The sequence below is a fragment of the Zootermopsis nevadensis genome, unplaced genomic scaffold (assembly GCF_977971745.1).
Source record: "Zootermopsis nevadensis isolate Lab colony 2312 unplaced genomic scaffold, Znev_1.0 Znev_ptg000061l, whole genome shotgun sequence".
NCBI lineage: Eukaryota > Metazoa > Arthropoda > Insecta > Blattodea > Termopsidae > Zootermopsis > Zootermopsis nevadensis.
The window spans coordinates 23,887,381-23,907,693 of NW_028259192.1; the positions used below are offsets into that span (position 1 = coordinate 23,887,381).

Sequence of the window (20,313 nt, forward strand, 5' to 3'; positions counted from 1 at the left end):
TTAATGCAGAACCAAAACCAAACTTTATTTTATCCATAAAAACAAAACACTGGCCACATTCAGGCCCGATATACTTTGAACTCTGAATGTCTTATTTAATTTTTAAATGCACTGACCACATTTTAAAAAGTTTGTTTCTGCATTTACTTCGCAAATTCTGTGGTTAGTCCATGAATCTGACAGCTTCTCGCAGGCAAAACGAAGGCGCGGCTTGTGAATTTATTGGGACCAAACAAAAAAACTGACACCAGAAAATTCTCATAATACAAGTACGTAAATTGACGTAACGTTCCTTACTAGCCTCCGGGTGATATATTTACCGTTCATTACTTGACTGCAAAGAATTTTTGGAATAGCAATTGTTATCAGTAGCTGAGAGAATTGGGTAGTACTCAGCAAAGTAATATGCAATGTGATGCAGGACCCGCGCGTCGTACGACACAGGAACTTTTTGGAATGAACAGCGCGTATTCAGTACCCGAGCTATCGCTCAACGCTGCGCCTCTTTATCACAGATTTCCCACTGGAAAACAAAACAAAACTTCAGTAAGCAGTCCGCATTTAAATACGCGGGGCAAACACCCCCAAAACAAGGCCTGAAGACAGCGCGCGTTTTACGGAAACAAGAGGTTCTCGGAAGAACTCCAGATGTTTCTGTAAACCTGGTGGGGCTGGCGACACTGACCCCATCCATGTCTGATTACCTCTAATGCCAAATTTTGTAGAAATTGGCGATCTTATAAGAAAGGAAAACAAAACTGAAAAATCGCTATACTTACTTCTCAGTTCTCGTTACTTTATAGTAAAATTCCAGTTTATCAACTTTTGACAAACGATCCAAAAATTCTTCATCGTGCGTAATTATGACCAACTGGAAATTTTTCTGGGCCATTCTTGTGTTCACAATGCTGAAAAGAAAATAACAAAATGCAGTGTTTACGAGTGAAGCTCAAATACTTGCATTTCTTTCACTTTAGCAATTTTACGGCCACAGCACAAACTCCGCATTCCATGAGGCGTCACATCGTGGTCGCCCGAATCTTTGTGGATTCGCGCGTTACACTGCGAAACACTAATTTCAGCACGAGATCCAACATCGTGGTTCGGCAGTTTGACGTGGAGGCGATTCTTACCAAAATGTGTCTTGCACTGCAGAGGCAAGGGGAATTTTAATTCTGGCAAAAAAAGTTCTTTTATCCATGACCTATGACGAAGACAGGGTCAAAATGTGAGTGTAACAGTGCAAGACGTACAACGAACTTGCTACCGGCATCTGAGCTAAATCTCAAGTCTCGGCAACTAACAGACGAGCGAGCATCTTGGTAGACAAAATTAGGATATATAATTTTGTTCATCTCACGCATTAAACTTCAAATTACACTCACTCTGCTAACGCAGTACTCAGACTTTCAACATTTTCTCTGTCCAGATTTGTCGTCGGTTCATCGAGAGCCAGCATACCGCAGTTTGCGCTGAAAGTCTCTGCTAGGGCCATGCGGATAATCAGAGCGGCCAGGACCTGCGGAACAACGGATACAAGGATTGAAGCGCCGGAGTACGACCATCCACCGCGACATGTAATAGAATTTTAGGTTACAACTGAATCGGCACACCAGCCCCCGCGCAACGATAATAAGCCCAACGCACACTCTGTGGGGATTCCCCATCATTTCCTCATGGCTTTTTGAATTGGGCGGTTTCTTTAAAAAACAGCCCACCACTGGTCGCCGTCTTCAGCGAGATGAATCCAGTCCACTCTCTCGTACAACATTTCTTTAAGTGAGATTTCAGGTTGTCACGGCAACAAGTACGACGACGGCCGTCTTCTTAAACGTAATGCCCCGTAGTTTGGTAAATACTGACTGACAATTCAGAGGAACTTACTGCCTCCATGATCAGGGCCTTCCTTATTTTGTTAATATTATCATTTCATCTATCTTCAGAACTCGCAAATGAACACTTCCCTGCATTTTGTACGAAGGGCACTTAGCCCTCTGCTCGAGCCCTAGGTTGGAGGACAGCCAACTGCTTATTTCCTGTATTTACGGCTACCTTTCATATCTGGGGACCGTACGACCGTCTCCTCCATCGCTAACACGCAGACTTGCTACGCCGTGGTGACAAAGGACCTGCCTGACACCGACAGAGAGCTTAAAGATTTGTTCCACTGCAAGATTTTGGTCAGCTACAAACAAACAAGGCCAATGTTTCATCTCAAACGACAAAGAAACCCAAAAAAGCATAAGGCTTAAGTACACACCTTTTGTCCAGCACTGCAGCGTCCTCGCATGTCAATTTCGATGTCGTTCTTCATCTGTACCACCCTGTAGTTGTAGTTGCGTCTCTTATCTGCACCTGGGAAGTTGGACAAGAATTAACACAGTTGAGATGCAGAGGTAAACGAAGACTCTGACCTGTCGCGCGTCTCCCTCACCTCTGCGCAACTAATAAGCAGTAAGTCTGCCCACGTCTATGGCGACACAATCGCCACTCTCAGTTTTATTAGCGTTACAGTCAAGGATGAGATGCCGTTCAGCGTGCACTCCTCAACAGATCTTTAGTAGGGATGAGCACGCAGTTTAAATTTGGACGTTAACTGTCACAGATGCGAGAGAATCTTCATACTTGAAGTAGATTTTTATTAAACTTTACATTGGTGATCTTTACCAAATTTAAATCTTGAAATCCCAACAAAAATTATGTTTTCGTGCTGTTACGAAATTTAATGTCAGGGATGTCTGCCGAATGTCTTCGTAACAAGTTTCATGGACACTGAATAATAATTTAAAATTTATTAAGCGGGGGCGTACGCGCGACATGACGAGAATACGAGCCACCCGTCTGTTAAATTACGGCGACGGTATTCTAAGAAACTGCGCAGATATTGTTCACGCGACTTACCGGACTGCTCCGGCACGTCCGTTTTTATCTCAATGTAATCTATGTCGCTGCCACGATAAATCTGCCGCCACAGTTCGCGGATGATGGTGTTGATCTCCCTCATTTTGTCCTTGTGAAAGTGCAGCATGGCCCATTCTGTAGCGTGATAATAGCAATTCAAGTCGCTTTCACTTGCTTCTTTAACCTGTAAAAGTTAAAATCTCTTCTCAGAAATTTATATTATGGACACCGTAAATATCGAGCTATGTAATTTTTTCGCTTGAAATGAGATAACCAGTTCTCCAGCTGCTTACCTGACTGCAATAAATACTACGCAAGCTGGTTTCGTACGAGTTAAACATAAAAACTAGTGAATTCCATTACGCACGGCTTTCGCGCCAGAGGTCACTTTTCTTGCCCTGCTGGCGTTACCGACATCTTCACTCCCAGAAGGGTGTAACTTACCTTTTTCTCCACAACTTTCTTAAGATAGTCCTTCTCAGCATCCTTGTACATGGGCTTCTTCAGCTCCTCGCGCAGCAATGCGATAGCGCTCTTTTGTTCCTTGAGCCTACCTTCAGCTTGTGCCTTCTGAAATTTTTTTTAAAAAAAAGGTACTGAAAATATCAGGCCTCATTACAAAGTGCAATTTTAACTTTTTCTGACATTCCCATTTCCAAATTTACTACAAAATACAGGACGTTCCGTGTATTTCTTATCTCAGTTACGTTTTCCCAAGCCGAGCTGTAAGTCACATCCTCACACTTCAGACTTGCGATCAATGTCTAAATACTTTTGATTATAATTAGTATGGGGCTTATAGATGGATACTAACACTTTGGACAAACATGCCGCCTTCATCTTCAAGGCTAAAGACAGAGGCAGAATGTTCCTCCGTAATGTTGGTACCTACACAACTTCAAATGGTGTTACCAACATTATCTCCTCTTTCTTCGGATTACTACTGCTCGTCCTCTGACTTAGGGACTCAAGAGCCTCACTGTTGATACAAATTACAGTCTTGTTCAAGAATTTTGGTAATTATTGGTGCTACATTGAAAATTCCAAAACACTGATGAAATATTTGTGATTTTAATTTACAGAAATTTAATTTCTCTGAAGTTTAGAATGAGTATTTAGCATTTGTTACCGATCCAGCATGATATTGATGTCACTAGTATTAACCCTCGTGCTCAGTTGGTACATCCACCATGAAGATTTCATAATGCGATTCCATTTAAACAGAAAGGTTGTATTTTTCAGTCCAAAGCGCTTGAAATTAACGAGGCTGTACATTACCTCTCTAGTAAGAGTTTCTTCTTCCCTCTGAAGTTTCCCCTTTTCTGTACGAATGGTCTCGTACTTTAGATCTCCAAGATTTTTCTTAAGCTTTTCAATTTTCTCATTTAGACCTTCAGCTTCTGCCTCCTTCTCGCGCAACTTAAGGTTGTCATCCAAGTCTCGTTTCTTCATCTAGATAAACAATTCCACATGGATAAAATACTTGAATACTGATATTTATAATTCCTTAAACAGTACATGGGAAAGACATAAAAAATATTAAACAAAATGAAAAACAACGGAAATTCTGAACAGATAACAAAACCCCATCTCTCACTCCACCCGACGCACAAGAAATACAACTTTAACGGATTAAAGAGATCGGGCGACGTAAAGGAATCTTATGACTTTTAAAGCACGTAAAGTGACGAGACATATGTATGGCAATACCTGCTGCTTTGCTAGTTCATTGTTGATACCAGCGATCTCTGCTGTCACGTCTTGTATCGATTTTAAAGTAGTGTCCTTAATTGTTTCTAGGTCTTGCACAGACTGCTCCACCGCACTCAGTCTTCTGTCTATTCCACGTTGTACGAAATCATTAACGCTGTTTTGGAACCTGTATATTTCATCAACCTGTTTCTGATATCCTGAAAGCTGATTAAAAATAAGTTCAGTGCCAAGTAACAAGTTAAGAAATGAATGCACGGCGTAACAATTCTGGCGCATCGTCAGAATCTGAAGTACGTGAATCGTACCCTTAAAATCAGAATTACTTGTGTGCTGGGGGATTCCCCATACACAGAAACACATGTAAAGTGGTTATTGTTGCCAGAACTGGAGTGCGTCGTCAGTAAAACTCAAAATATCAGTTTTCACGGAAAGCCACCGAGCTGTTCTAGAGTTGAAGATATCCGTCTTCTGGGTTATTGCGCTGTGTAGTCTGGTCGATGTTAACCAACGTTTCAGAGGTCATACTGCCTCTGTCATCAGGGCGATGAATATGCCAATAGGGTGTCAGGAGCTGGATTTATAGGCCTGGAAGTGAAAGGTGTAGCCTGCCCTGAGCCAATGGAAGCAGGTATGGGAGTGGACCAATGGTAGCACGTGGGCGAGAGTGGGAGAGGGAGAGAAAGTCTTACATGTTCTAGAGTTATTAAATGCGCACAGACAAGCAAATCAGTTTGAATTGGAGCATGAACCTGATTACATAAACAGGGTTAACTATTTTTAAAACTTTGTACCTGGTATTGTTCTTTTGACAACGTCTCCTTATTTTTAAGTCTTGCCGTATTTTTCTCCTTGGTCGCTGTTTCGAAAGTTCTCCTAGATTCTCCCAACTTCTCCATCAGAATGCTCATTTCCTTATTCAAAGCGGCTTCTACTCCTTGTAACTCAAACTGCTTCTCCTCTAATTGCCTGGGTTGTTGCACTCCGGCTTGAATCTAATTCATCAAGTACACAACAAGATCACATGACATTAAAATACGTAAAACAGTTATCTTAGCGAACGAACTCTCGATTTACCGCAAAACCACAAAGCCAGTTTTTTCTTTACTTGAAGAGATGTTGAGAGAGGAGAACCGGAAGTTCCAGGCAGAATTCATCAAGCCTAATTTCCTGCTGACACGCTTCAAACGGTCATCGGTCTAAATCAGACACTTTTTAATGATGATGATGATGATAATTTTCTGGTGGAAATACAAGTCAAAAGCCTTCTTACAATATATAATACTTCAGAAATAAATACAGATAAAACTTGAAATATTAGCATGACCGGAAGCCATAATCAACTGAGACTGTTTCAGTATCGAACGAACATCAAAAAAGGAGCAGCGAGGTTCATGACTAAATTATGGAAATACTTTCAGATTAATGATTTTACATGGAATGCGTTCTTCTGTGTTGTAACACCGTGTAGTCTTGCATGTGGAACGTATGTTCTCAATCTTATGGGTGGAAGTGGGCGAGGATCATGTCCAGGGGCAGATTACACTACCTTAAAGCGTTCTTCCGTCAGTCTGTTCTTCTCATCTCTCAGCTCGTGCAGTCTCTTGGCATGTCTCGCCAACTTCTGCTGCGCATCCTCTAGCACACGGCGGGTCTTATTTACCTCTGATTTCACCTGTTCCTGCTCATTCAGGGCTTGCTGCATGCTTCGTGATGATTCTGCAATTACAAATCATAATTAGATTTGAAATGATCATTCAGAAGAATTAACTCCAGAAAGCAGTCCTTCTTGGAAACTGACAGTCAGTTAGCTAGTCAGGAAAATCCCAATGTTTAATGGAACCTGAAGATTCACTAGTCTTCACAAGAATCTGCCACTCGTCGCTGTACTCGGCCAGACGAACGCGGTCCACACCTTCCCACCCTCTTTCATTAAGAGCCATTTTAACACAATCTTCCCAGGTTTTATAACTAAAATTCTGTAATCTTTCCCATGCATGCTACATGCCCCATCAACCAAATTCTCGTTGATTTAATCATCCTAATAATATTTGGTGAAAACTACGAAGCTCCTCATTTGTCTCTGCCCCCTCTTACTTCCTCTGTCTTAAGTCAAGATATTCTCCTCAACACTCAATCCGCGTTCTTTCGTAGGGTCACAGACCGAGTTTCACACCCATACAGATTTTAAATTCAGAAAAGAACACAGGATAAAAGGCTCACTCATTCAAACACCACTATCTTTCAACATGCAGCATTCCCACATGTAATGATCACTCCTAACAAACTTTGACGACAGTTCATCATTACAAACTTGGATAGTGTGTTGACATGTGCTGTTGGCAAAACATCACGTTCTAGTCACTTGTAAGAAAAAGACTGACAAGAAAATCAATAGCAAACTGTTCCTTTACACTCCCCAAAAATCTTACTGCGTCTGCTCACATCTAACAGAAACGGAATTTGTACGAATGCCAAGCGAAGTTGCCGAATCACACTTGATCCAGCGTAACTGTTAGCAGATGCGTTACAGTAAACACGTGTTCAGCTTACTTCCTGCCGGCAGTTTCGCCTCCAGTCGCTCGATGTCACGTTGCAAGTTCTGGAGCTCCATGTGATGCTGGTCCAGCAGCACAACATCTGGCTGTACTTTTTCTGCTATCTCCTTGTCGGTCTGTGGCCCCATCAGTGTCGACTCCAAGTCGTCAACATCGATCCTCAGCTTACTGAGCTTCTTTTCAGTCTCTTCCAGTTCAGTCCTGGAACACAAAATGGAATCAATATACATTTGTACAGCGTCTTAGAGATGGTATCGCTTCAAGAAATTATTACAGTATTTATAATGCTAAATAATGGATGTTATGACTGGGTTTGTTATAGTCACATCCATTATTCATATCAGTCATTTGTCCTCATTTAAGTTTGCATCTAAAATTAAAAGTGAGTTTTACATTAAAACTTACAAATCGTTATAGCAGTCAAAGATTAAGTTGGTCCTATGCTCCATCTTCAAGGCGCAGGTATAACCACGTGGTCAGACGCATTCTCTGGTCACTTTACCATCAAAGACAAAGTAAAGGGTAACCATCAGAGAGGAGACAGGGTCGCAGAGCCGGTCTGGATGCTGGGAGGATCCAGGATGCGCACTGCCTTTCCGTCAACCCTGTGACCTCCCACTACTGCTCATACTCACGTTCAGTGCTCCTCTCATCGCGTGACCAGGCCTTACGCGCCATTCTCCGGAATTTTTGAGTCTCTCTCTTTTCTGTGTTTTATTATTGTGTAATCGTTCTGTATTACCGGTGGATACATTAGCGCTGTTTGTATCTCTAGCCTCTGGCATTTACATATTTATGTCCTAGTACAGGCAACACGGAGTTTTCCTCCGTGGCATCCCAACAATTACTCCATTCACACACAGAAGAAGGCAATGGCAAACCACTTCTGGATCATCTGCCAAGAACGTATATGAACAGGTCCCAGTCCGAGAAAAGGATGGAAGGATCCTGTTCATATGGATTTGTCGTCAAGACAGAACACTAATAATAATAATAAAAACAGTTGTGTTTACCGGTTTCTGACAAAGCGTCTTTCCCTGGGACAAGACTGAACAGCGTTAGGGCATGTACATTGGGTTGTACTAGGTTTATCCTTACCCCATCCACTGTACAGCGGTGAAAGGAGAAAAATCCCTGCGTCTGTCAGGGATCAAAGCACAGTCATCCAGGATCTCAAGTCATAACATGGTTTTATAATACCGTGCTGTGGAGGTTCTTACGATATGAACGTACCTGAGGTTTGGAATTTCAGTGCTCTTACACGTGACAATGGATTCATAGGCCGGCTTCAGTTCCAGCAACTTCTCATATTTCCTCTTCTCAATGTCCAGCTTCTTGTTGTTTTCACGCAGACGAGTTGGGACCTCATGAACCTTGCTGTTTAGCTGTTCCAAGGAGAGCAGGTTAATAGGAATAGCACACACGATGAAATGAAGAATGATTTGAAGTTAAAACGAGTTGAATGTAAAGCAGATACATTCCAACCAAAGAAGTACCGTATTCATTTGCTACAGCACTTCCTTCATGTACAGTTTTCAGCATGTTCAGGATCGGTAACTCGGCGTTATACGCGCAAATCTCAGATTCTACAGAAAAGAAATGATACATCAAAACAAGTGAAGATGCAGGAGTTTGAACCTCACCTCGTTGACAAGCTCTCGCACATCGTCCTGCAAGTCAAATCCCCTGTGACAAAGAGGACAACATGGATCTGGCTGTTGCAGTTTTTGGATGTAACGGCGAAATAAATACTCAGAAGATGACAGCGTGCCCTTCTGGTCCTGGAAAGAATTACATTTCAAGTGTGGTCGGATACAGACAATAACGACGCTTCACCGCACGTAGTCTAACATCTATATAAATGCGTTCCAGATTTATTCATAGCATGCAGGGGGTTTTCCTTGTTATAAAGGAACACGGTTATCTAGGTTTTACTCTATATTAAGATTCTTTTACCTAATTATTATCAAATCCTAATTGTATCTCTTTCAAGCCTGGGAAAGGGGAGTTATGATACATACCTGCAACTCTTGGACATTTTCTTCAGAACGCTTCACTACCTCGTCGTAGTCCTGATTTCCGCACGCTTCAAATATCATATCTTCCTTGACTGAAAACAAAATCTATTATTGATGAAGTTCAGTGTCTTCACGCCATAAGTTTGTCATCCTCCGACACAGTATGAACGAAATGGGATATGCGTCTTTCAGATGAAGAAAATAAATTAAATCTGCATGGAAGAAGTTGGGGAAAAGCACAAAAAGTTTCAGTAAGGAGTGCTGATCTCAGGACCAATATTTTAAACTGAGTCCGCAGACCATTAATGACTATTCCAGAGAATTCATTCCAATCAACACAAAGATTATTACTGTATTTTTCCTGAACAGCTGAACAAGTTTAATTTCCCAACAAACCTCTTAAATCATCTTCTCGCCTCCTTAGTCCTTCTTTTTGGTGTTTGCGGTTTGTTTCTAGAGTGGTCAGCTCTCGGTGTTTGCCGCCCAAACTGCGAGTCATTTCTCGGATGTCCTCGGCCTTGAAGAAACAGGAAATTAAAATAATTACTCGATAGTGAATATCATGCATGTAAATAAATTTGTTAATACTGTGCTGAACAATGGTGTGCTTTTGCCTTGTCATGCCTTTAATTAAATGTACTTTCACAACTCCATTGCCAAATACAAGGCATAAACCGATGCTCTGGTGGCCCACGATGAACGACGCATTCAGAGCAGCAGGGGGCGAACTCTCTATGGTAACAGGAAGCTGAATCCATGGCTTGATCCTCCAGTTGACACTCTGCCTGCATCACCCTTTGAGCTGACTTTGAGGCTCGTTTATTCAATACTTTGTTTTGGCAAATTCACCCGTCACTCTGAATGCTTCTTATGCCTATGACTTCAGCACATGATCTCTGATCCGAATGCCACCTTGTGCTTTGTCTATGCACTCTTTGCACAAAGCACGCAAATAACCACAACCGCCGAGCCAACTAAAATGAACTGCAAACGACTTACCAGTCGATCTATACAAAGCTTCAGTTCATATTTGATTCCTTGTTCAGGAACGGTTTTCAATAGATGCTTCAATGTCTCTTCATTCTTGTTCTTTCTGTAATAACAAACAAAGAAAATATAAAAATGGTGGGGTGACAGTACATAACCTTTCTGCGATTATAGTAAATTCCAAAAAGTACAGGAAATCTGTGGCACATGATCAAGCTAATCTCCTGTGCTCTAATTTCAACACTTCTGAAGCCACAGAGCGTTCCCTCGCCCTCTCAAACACCACGACAGCCGCAGATCAGTGTAACGTCTTTCAGCCGAGCTGTCGCGACGCGATAATCTAACGGCAAGGATTCACATCAAGATTCGTCAACTCTGCCAGTTCAACTTTGTGTCTCATCAAAACTTCTCTAATGACATGTGTAATAGCAGAGAACGCTCACACGTTCACTTACAGTTTGCGTATTTCAGACTCCTTCGCGGACTTGCTTTCTCTCATCAGGTCCAGCTCTGCCTGAACGCAGCTTTGCTGCTGCAAAAGTTTCACCTCTTTATCGACCTCCTCCAGTTGATACTCCAACCTTAAACAAAAATACAACATACACACAATTCTGAAACCTATGAAACTAGATTTATTTGGACCACACACTTCAAGATGTTAGTGTCAGTTTGCTAGTCGCCGTATGAGCTTCAAATATCCAGGAAAGTTCCTGCCGAACATACTACTTCTTCCGTGTCCTTCCCAATTCCGATTCAGCGACCACCTCGTCATTTGACGCTATACAATCCGAGCTACTAAAAGGGTTGCCAAATAAACAAAGATACATCTTCTTTTAAACCAGAGAAGAGATAACTTGAAACAGTCTCACCTATTCCGTTTATCTGTAGCTTGTCGTATTTCTTTTTCAAGTTCATCCACATTCACAGATTTTTCCACTTGCTCTAGATCTTGAACGGCTCGTTTCAGTTTTGCCTCGATATGATGAAGTTTACTTGCGGACAAGCCCACCTAAAAAAGTAACGGTAAGAAAACACAGACGTCAGAGCATTTACTAAAGAATGTGTATGTGAGAGCAAAGAACACATATGACTAAAAACATACCTCCTCTAGTTCTCCCTTTATCTTTGTTATTTCTTGTTTAGTTTCTTGCATTTGCTTTGCTTTAATATTCATTTGTTGTTCCAGGGACACCTTCTCATCCCTGTAAAAATATCAATAAACATAACAGAGCAGTCTTTGTGATCCAGTGTCGAGTGAGAATCGTACCACAATCTGCCGAACTGAAAACAAATACACTAAGTAGTTTCAGGTCAGGAAATATGAAGAGGACGACGGTGGTGTTTTAATGAAAACTTTCAAAACTCTGACAAAAGGCCATTTCACACACAAAGAACATTTGTACCTGGACATTTCTAACATGTAATAAAAATCACAATTACAAAACGTGTTCATGCATGGAATTTTGGGTATTCTCGGGTCACTTTTTGAATACTAAGGAATGGAAGTTTCATATTAAAATGCTTCAAAATTACTGAATAATAGGAAATAACTAAAATCTTACAAGAATGAGTGGTAAGAAGAAAACATTCCACATTCAATCAGAATATGGCAGGTACAGTAATCTTTTACGTTCATTTATAACATGACAAACCAGATAATGTTCAACACTAAGGTTAACTTTACTCGTTAACTCACCTGTAGCCGTCAATTTTATTCTGCAACTCTTGTTCTTCTTTTTCCAATTGCACTTTCAGTGCTTCAAGAACTTCTTGTGATGCTTCCATTTTCTTGTTCACTTGACCCAAAACAGTGTTCACTTCATCTTCCGAGAGCTGGGTGTACGATATTCCTGTTGAGGCTGACGAAAAAAGACACGGAACATCATACCATACTTGATTAAAATCAGTCAAATGGTCCACAATATGGTGATGTCGCAATTCTACTTAATTTCCCTAATAAAAGTAGACTAAAAGCGATCCTGAGGACTATTTTCCACTGAATTGTTGCTTTCCATTTTTGTTTCTTCTTATTCTAAGTAATGTTACACCGGATGTCATAATATCCTTGAGAATGCAAACATTTTCCATTGAACAAAGCTTTTTGTTTCACACAGTTCCGGCTGTACTGAAACTGGTTTAAACAATGTTTGAACTTTCAAGAATTAGTTGGTAGAACTGGGCGATAGCGTAGTTCTAAAAAGAACAACATAAAGCATTCTTCGACAAACTTTTCTCCTTCAGTTATGGTCTTATCGGTCTTCATCGCCTCTGCCTGCTTTGTTTAAAGGAACCTGTGTCTGGGGTGAGAAAGTACACGGGGCAGGTTCCGCTAGACTCAGCGGCAGAATGACGAGAACGTCGTCATCAGTCACGGGGGACTTCAGTTTGACACGAGTGAAGGCAGTTATGTGCATTCTCCCATTTACTCACATATTTCCAAGTCTCCAGTGAGTCTGCTGAGCAGTTTATTCCTGGAATCAATCCTTTTCTGCTGCTGCTCCATCTCCTTCTCCAACTGTCCTTTCTTAACCTCTTCCCGAGTTATATCTCCCTGCAGCTTTTTGTCCTCAACCTGAAGACGGCTTAATTTTGATTCCAACTGGAATCACACACAGTCCGTCAATATTCTGCTCACTAGAACTGGGTGTAAAGCGAGAAGTTCAAAGGTCATCATTGTGAATTAATTTTGGAATAAAATAATTCACACTGATGACTGATGAAATCCCATTATAAATTTGACCAGCATGAGAAATAGAGGTTTAAGAAACGATATGGTAACCTCACGCAGAATGTTGGAACACCAAATGAGGCCCCTTGATATTAAAAGAAGACAATATACTTACATCATTGCGACGAACTTCCTTCACTTTCATTTCCATATGGAACCTCTCGATGAACGCCTCCAATTCACTCTTTGTACCCTTAAATTTACTTTGTATATTGTTTTCCAATTCAAGCTGAGCAGCTTTCACGCCCTTAAATTCGGTAACCATTTTCTCTGCATCACGTTAATTCCACGGATACATAAAAAGAAGGAAGATTCGTAAGTACACAAAACAACTTTTATTATCGGTCAGCACTCGGTAACACACTAGTAAATAGAAAGAAAACACTTTACTTAGCTGCAGTGTTTGAGTGAATGAACACAAGAATGTTAGATTACTTCAGTACAAATAGAGAAACCCCATGGGTTGTTTTCTAAGTAACACTAAAACACAAAAGAGTTCATGAATTCAAGATAGGTAGATGCACATGTACACACCTTTCTCTGTGTACAGCGTTGTGATATCAACTTCTCGTTTGTGGATCATATTTAAGCGCTCAGTAATTGGTTGCAGCGTGTTGTTATACCTTTCAATCTGGTCTCTGGTCACGTTCATACGGTTAGTTGCATCATCAAACTGTCTCTTCTTTGAGACTGCCTCATCTTTATTTTTTGTCAAATGTCCAATGTCATTATTTACCAGTTTCAAATCTATTTAACAGTGAAATGAAAACCACATGTAACATGCAAACCAGAAGGTTTCCCTTATACATACTGAATTTTGTTTGGCGGAAAGCAAATTCCTTCAGTTTCTTTTATCATATTAAAAATATCCATTTCGCAATCTTTCTGATGTTCATACTCTACTGAAAAACCAGCAAATCTTGTTTTTACCCTCTAATGTATGGCTTTTGTATACATGACACAATAAGAAATTTTAATCTCGGATGGCAGATAACGCAGATTACGAATTTACAAAATAAACCACTCTAACCAATCTGCCGTGCAATGTCTCTAAAAATGTCTGATGTATCTTTTAGTACATTTCATTATACAGGTATAATGAGTTAGAGCAAAGGGAGAAAAGCTGTATGAGAACAAAAGAGGTTCAGTTCTTCTACGGAAATGAAGGGGACTGCACAAGTAAATACAATGTTTAGGTATTCTGCAGATTTTCCAAATACTGTTGCCCAGCGCAGAAGAACACCGCAGTGTTTGACAACAGATTGTTGCAAGTGAATGACGTGTGATTCAGACCAGTCAGGGGGTTACTACGGCTTTACAAATACTACTTAAAATTAATGAAGACGTGACAATTTACCATCAGCAATAGCCTTTTTCTTTAGTCGTATTTGTTCTAAGTATTTGTTGTATTTGGTTGCGTCAAATATGTCATCAAACCTCTCTTTCACTTTCTTGCCTTCATCCAGTGGCCTGTAACAGTGACACACATGAAACATGATCTTGCAGCTTTAAATGACGTATTACAGGATAGTTTCCCCACTGGGGAAATCCTTAGTATACCAAGTAACAATCACAGCAGGCAGTGGATCTACAGCCATACATTCAGGAAAATCCTCGTCTGGCTCCGATATTTCGCTCACTAATATTCTTGTACCGACATTAAAAAAGTGTTCCGAGAAGCGCTACATTACGCATACTGCTGATCACTCGTGTCAGCAACACCTACAATGTGTCCCATGGAGTTTATTACAGCCAAGACAGCTCAAAGCTCATCTAAATTAAATATTTTCAGCAGTTTACAGCTTTGTTTAAAGCTATGAAAGATCTGAATGCATCTAAAACCTGCATTTTCACCATAACGAGTACTTCTCCAGAAGCGAGACGCAGTTCTGTTAATGTGCAACTCACCACGCAGCGTCTTCTTGATGGCAGAATATGACATTGTTCAGAATTGACTTTGACACACCAAGGGCAGTACACACCTCCATGTCAATATCAACACATCGCCCACTTATGTCTGCACGCTGAACAGAATACATATAAATGAGACAGTTTATATTTTGACGTAAATACGTCTATACGGAAGGGTCATTCGGCATAAACAGCGTAACGAAGATGTGTAATATCCATATCAACAATGTGTAAATATGGACCAACAACGGTCAGCTTTTATATGAACTCCTGAGTGCATTGTTATGTTACCTAAGAAACTAATTGTTACATCATCTGTTTACTCAGCATTACTGCCGTCAACAACCAGCTTTCGTTATTGTGGAAAGAGCTGAGCTGTTAATCGCTTGTAGAAGAAGAGGCAATTATTGCAAGTTAATGCTTCCACATCATTAGCAAGTACAAGCCTTCCTACAAGAATCGGACAACCAAGGTATGACAATGCAACAGAATATTTTCATAAGAATTTTAATGAAAATAGAGTCTGTAATACAGAATATATGACACAGTACAGAAAACTTAAAAAAATAGAAGTATTAAATAATGAACCTGAACGTTTGTTCCCAAATATACAGAGATGTTTTCAATTATGGCCACAGAAGGTCGTAAAACAATGCCTATAATATTGACAGGAGATTTTAACATTAATTTAAAGAAGGAGGAAAATCAAAGCTTTGTCACATTTATGGAGGAAACATTTGGCTTAATGTTGATGTCAAATCCTCAATGTAGTACTACACTGTCTATATTACCGTCTTCTGAGTTGTAGCACCGTGTAGGACCTGTGCAATGTTGGTAAACTTCTGCAAGACTACACTACAACCTAGAAGACAGCTATCTTCATGTTCCACATGTCTGTCTAACCACTTAAGGAACCTACCTGACCATCCTGATTCATTCTACTCAGAGTGGAATCTTTTGTTTTGAATTCCAATTTCTTCGCCTTCTGTGTCAGCTGCATTAAACGTGTCACGAGCAGTTTGTCACCTCTAAGATCTGTGAACTGCAGCTGTATACGAGCATGAGTCTGCAAACAAATACATTACTTTGTAACGGGAAACAGGAAATGCGTTAGAGAAATAGGAACTCGGAGGCTGGTAATACGAGAGGAAGAATTCCAAGAATGAACCACAGTCGCCAAAATCTCTTATCAGGAAAAACTAGACAGACAGAAATGTTACAATGTGACAGCAGGAAGAGTTGTCAGTCAGCAGAACCAAATTTTAATATGGACATCTAAATGAGAGACCCAGGTTTTACCTTTTTAATTACTGCATATTACCCGCCTGTCTTCTGGGAAATAAAAATTTATTCTGCACAAAGTCTGACATACTGTGGAAGAAGAGTCTTAACCATCCCTAAATAGCTGTAAAACTTTGACAAACAGTTTACAGTTACCTAATTACCCATCATACCACAATCTTACACAGATGTGACTCTATTATTTGAGACAACTTACCTCCACTTTTCTTGATAACTTTGGATCATGAACAAATAATTGACCCTGTTTAGCTCCTGGAGGCAAGTCGCCTGATACTGCATATTTCAAAGATTCAATTATGGTAGTCTTACCACACCCATTTTGCCCAAGTATGAGTGTAAGAGGAGAATGAAACTTTATACGCTGAACATCTGTGTCTTCTGGGCCGAAACTTCGGATCCCTTGTATTGCAATCCTCTCCAAGCAAGCCATGAAGCTACTAAAGGAAATGAAGATAGCATAGAATCAAAACATTCTAACTTGAACACTTTATTTATTTATTCTTAATTAATGACTTTCTGTAGCTTAATTAGATTATAAGTGTGTCAAATAATAGGATAATTACCGAATAATGAATTGGAAAAATGAGGTAGGAACTGACCGTAGTCTAACTTAGGAAAATACAGGAAATCGAGAAGAAGTCACTACGATCTCCAGTTCGAGATTTGAACCGGAGCCGCCTGATTACGTAACCAGTGTTAACCACTCTGCCGCGACTTCATTACGTAACAGCCTCCAACTATCCTATCACTTTATATTTCACACCTCCCCACGTGCTATATTATATTACTTCATCAGACTTGCAGGCTAAATTCCACAGCACAAACAGTAGGAAAAACTGTGACATTCAAAAAAACTAATGTAATATCTGGTAGTACCTTTCACTTGTTAAATTCTCAAAATAGTACTCGTCATATATCACATCTGAACGTCTTTAAAAGACGACACAAATTAGTTTTTGCACACCTCAATTTAAAAATCGTATCAAAACCATGTACTTCATAAAATAACCACGGAGTCCATTAACCAATACAACCCTCAGCGCGCCAACGTAGTGAATGCTTAAACAACAGTTCCCGCCAGTGTTACTTCGATGAGTCATACCATTGAAATAAACTAATTTTCCCTTATGGTCATTTGCTTTTACCGCACAAAAACAACTTCGGCCTTCGGATATCGGTCGCGTCGTGTGTTGTTGTCCCAAAGTTTCGACATACATTCAGTTGCCATCTTCAGGGGGAAAACAACGCGGCTAATTCTCAGGATATTATTAAACTCTTTGCTTCCCATTTGACGCCATTTAACGTTAAAATTTGTTTTTATATATCTTACAGGTTGTGCATATACCACAGAAATCGAGAGTACGAAGAGCCATGGAATAGAACTTCGTTCTTGAATCTTTGACCTCCAGGCTTGAACTTCGATCTTGTATACAAAGCGATTTAAATCCCCGGTAGCCATATTGATTGCTTGTGTAATGCTGTGAATCAAGAAATTTATCCGGCAACATCGAGCTCAAATTGTGTACTGAGGTAACACACAGGACTCAGTGTTTTCACGGAATTGTCAGTGAATGTATCTAGTTAACTCTGAAAGTAGCAAGTATTGAATAGACTTGGACATAGACAACGGACTTGGTATTCCTGTTCAGTCGCAACCGTCAGAGGAAGGAGGAAGATGGCTTGCGCTACCTTAAAAAGAACGCTGGATTTCGACCCAGTTCATAATCACGGAAGACCATCTAAACGTCGGCGATGTGTTCCTATGTGCATGTCTCCAAACACGCCACCAACAAAACAACACGAGCTTAATCCATCGCCTTTTGGAGAAGTTTGCCCCAAGTTGACACCTGGTAATTATTTTAAATTTCGACAAATGTCACCAGTGTTCTAAAGAAAGAAAACCAACCACACGGGGATATAATTTACGTAATTATATTTTCCAGCGAAAAATGTGTTCCAGATTGCAATGAAGTCGTAACTTGATAATTTCTTGAAAATATTGCCATAAATGTTGAACTCGACTTGGACGTAAAACTTGTTCATAGTGGTTATTTATATGCTTGCTTACTTGTATATGTATCTTAGTCTGGCTATTAACACTGGGCACTTCGGTAAGGTTCATGACCCCAAGTATACATTAATTCAAAATTTCAACTGAATTTAATCAAAACAATGTAATACGAAAACGCCTTTTTTTGGTATGTTTTGTGGTTATGGATTTCTATGGTTTCTTTTAACTTGTGTGTATTTGTGTTCATGTTGGTCTTCTGGGTTACATAGATCCTTGAAATAAATGCAGATATGTTTTTGCGTTCCATATCACTGTGCCAGAAGATTAAGAATACCTCAGATGAGCATTAAATATGCAATATAAATACTCTTTATGACATGTACACCTTACATTTTTTGAGAGATCATATCGTGTAGAAACTGACTTTTTTCTTATTTTTTGTGGTATACATGGCCAAGAATTTTGTTTCTAATTTATAGGCTATAGCTATACTGTCTGGTATAGAAAGACATTTGTGTTGTTTTCTCTGTATTTATCACAAAACTTCCAGCTGATTTGATTCTGTGTTAGCGAATTCTTTAATTCTTTGCTGTTAGCCAGAATTATAGTGTTATCTATAAATAAAACAATAATTGATTCCTGAATATTTATTGGAAGGTTGTATATGTATAATAACATTATCATCTGCCCAAGATTGAACCCAGAGGTATGCCACATTTGTTTTTCCTAAGGCTGACATTTTAGACTTTTTTTTTTATTTCTGTACTCACTTATTTTAGTGAGTATCTTCTGATGTTTTACATATGGTTTGAACCATGGGTTTATTTTTTATCTTGCCTGCATAATTGTTCAAGTTTTATTTTTGTGAACGGAGTGTCTGTGTGATCGTTAATATGTATGTGTATTTTCATGTTTGCTGTTGAGAATAGACATTGTTGTTTGACATGAAGAATATTTTAAGATTTACATGGATTGAGTTTATTTCCAGAGAAGATGGCAGCTAGCATTCGTGAAGAAATACGCCGATTGCATCGTCGTAAGCAGCTGAATTTTTATCCTGGTCATGAAGTCCATTGTCACCAAGAATCCTCTTCTGATGGTGCAATGGAGTCTCCAGGATCACCAACTACCTCAAGCTTTGCTACAACATATTCATCAAACACCAAGGAAAAGCCTTTATTTACGTTCCGACAGGTAACTGATAACTTTTGTTTCTTGTAGGAAGGTACAGTTATGGGTGTATGTAGTATTGAAAATCAGTATTTTACACAGAGCCCTATGCAATGAAGTCCTCATGTCAGCAGAATATGTTTTAACCACATATATTCCATAATGTAGACAAAATACCACTAATGTATATGGCAGTGAAGATGTCAGTTGTCGTGATTTCTGGGATGTGACTGTATGTAGTCTTGCTGGCTGTTCCCAATGTTTCGGAGGAACATGTCACCTCCTTCTTCAGTGGTGAACTTCAACACGGTGTTGGACCCGTAAGACCACAATCATTATCACAAAGGTAACTTCAAAGTAGCAAACAGTAAGTTGAAAAATGAGACCTGTAAGAATGTAACAGGGATACAGTGGGTATAATTTCATGTATGTTCCTCGTCGCTTGTTAAGACCATCCGACACTCTTGCTTGACCATTTATAGTGTGAAAGACAATGTTACAGTGACAGTACATTTACGCGTTATTTGATTCATGCATGGTTAGATTTAGCTGTGGCATTTTGTAGTGATGGTTATCAATCTCTTCTTCTTCTTCACAATCGTGAATATTGTGACCGCCAAAAGCAGCCGTCAATACCTGCTCAAGGAAGCACCTGTACTGTGAATTTATTTACTAATTAGCTATTGCTCGTACTTGATGAAACTTGATCTTAGATTTGGTAAGTGTAGTGCGTAAAGTAGGTGCTTCCACTGCAGATTTGATAGTTCACTTATAAATGGTTCATGTTTTTAATTCTAGTTTAAATGACATTCTTAATAAGTCACTAATGATATGAAATGCTACACAGGTTGGTTTAATCTGCGAGCGCATGTTGAAAGAACGGGAGAGTCAGATTCGAGAGGAGTATGACCGTGTCTTGAACGCCAAGCTCTCTGAACAGTACGATGCATTTGTCAAGTTCACGTATGATCAAATACAGAAACGCTTTGAAGCTGCTGCTGTCCCGAGCTGTAAGTA

At 39.9% G+C, this 20,313-nt stretch overlaps 2 protein-coding genes across 5 annotated transcripts in view; one reads left to right on the forward strand and one right to left on the reverse strand.

Annotated features, from left to right (window-relative positions):
- rad50 (DNA repair protein rad50) lies at positions 1-17,261 on the reverse strand. Of its 4 annotated transcripts, none has more exons than XM_022078284.2 (28): positions 16,992-17,260; positions 16,312-16,549; positions 15,733-15,879; positions 14,811-14,926; positions 14,260-14,372; positions 13,437-13,649; positions 13,018-13,172; positions 12,605-12,773; positions 11,871-12,033; positions 11,277-11,376; positions 11,044-11,183; positions 10,630-10,755; positions 10,187-10,280; positions 9,584-9,704; positions 9,191-9,279; positions 8,813-8,950; positions 8,403-8,554; positions 7,165-7,370; positions 6,161-6,330; positions 5,406-5,606; positions 4,612-4,818; positions 4,180-4,353; positions 3,346-3,471; positions 2,902-3,085; positions 2,261-2,355; positions 1,386-1,519; positions 780-908; positions 1-523 (listed from the first exon to the last, which is right to left on the reverse strand). In XM_022078284.2, exons 2-28 carry the CDS (start codon positions 16,543-16,545, stop codon positions 484-486), a joined length of 3,936 nt encoding a protein of 1,311 aa, XP_021933976.2. In that variant the 5' UTR covers positions 16,546-16,549; positions 16,992-17,260; the 3' UTR covers positions 1-483. The 4 variants fall into 4 exon arrangements, 3 of the variants coding, with proteins under 3 accessions (XP_021933976.2, XP_021933974.2, XP_021933975.2); XM_022078282.2 differs by having other exon boundaries at positions 16,312-16,552; positions 16,992-17,259; XM_022078283.2 differs by lacking the exon at positions 16,992-17,260 and adding an exon at positions 16,679-16,944 and having other exon boundaries at positions 16,312-16,552.
- akirin overlaps positions 15,141-20,313 on the forward strand; it is a 14,943-nt gene continuing 9,770 nt past the window's right edge. Inside the window, exons 1-4 of the mRNA XM_022078302.2 lie at positions 15,141-15,285; positions 17,448-17,965; positions 19,115-19,320; positions 20,144-20,306. Coding sequence (XP_021933994.1) covers positions 17,791-17,965; positions 19,115-19,320; positions 20,144-20,306 — 544 coding nt within the window. The 5' untranslated portion in view covers positions 15,141-15,285; positions 17,448-17,790. The remainder of the gene's footprint in view (positions 15,286-17,447; positions 17,966-19,114; positions 19,321-20,143; positions 20,307-20,313) is intronic.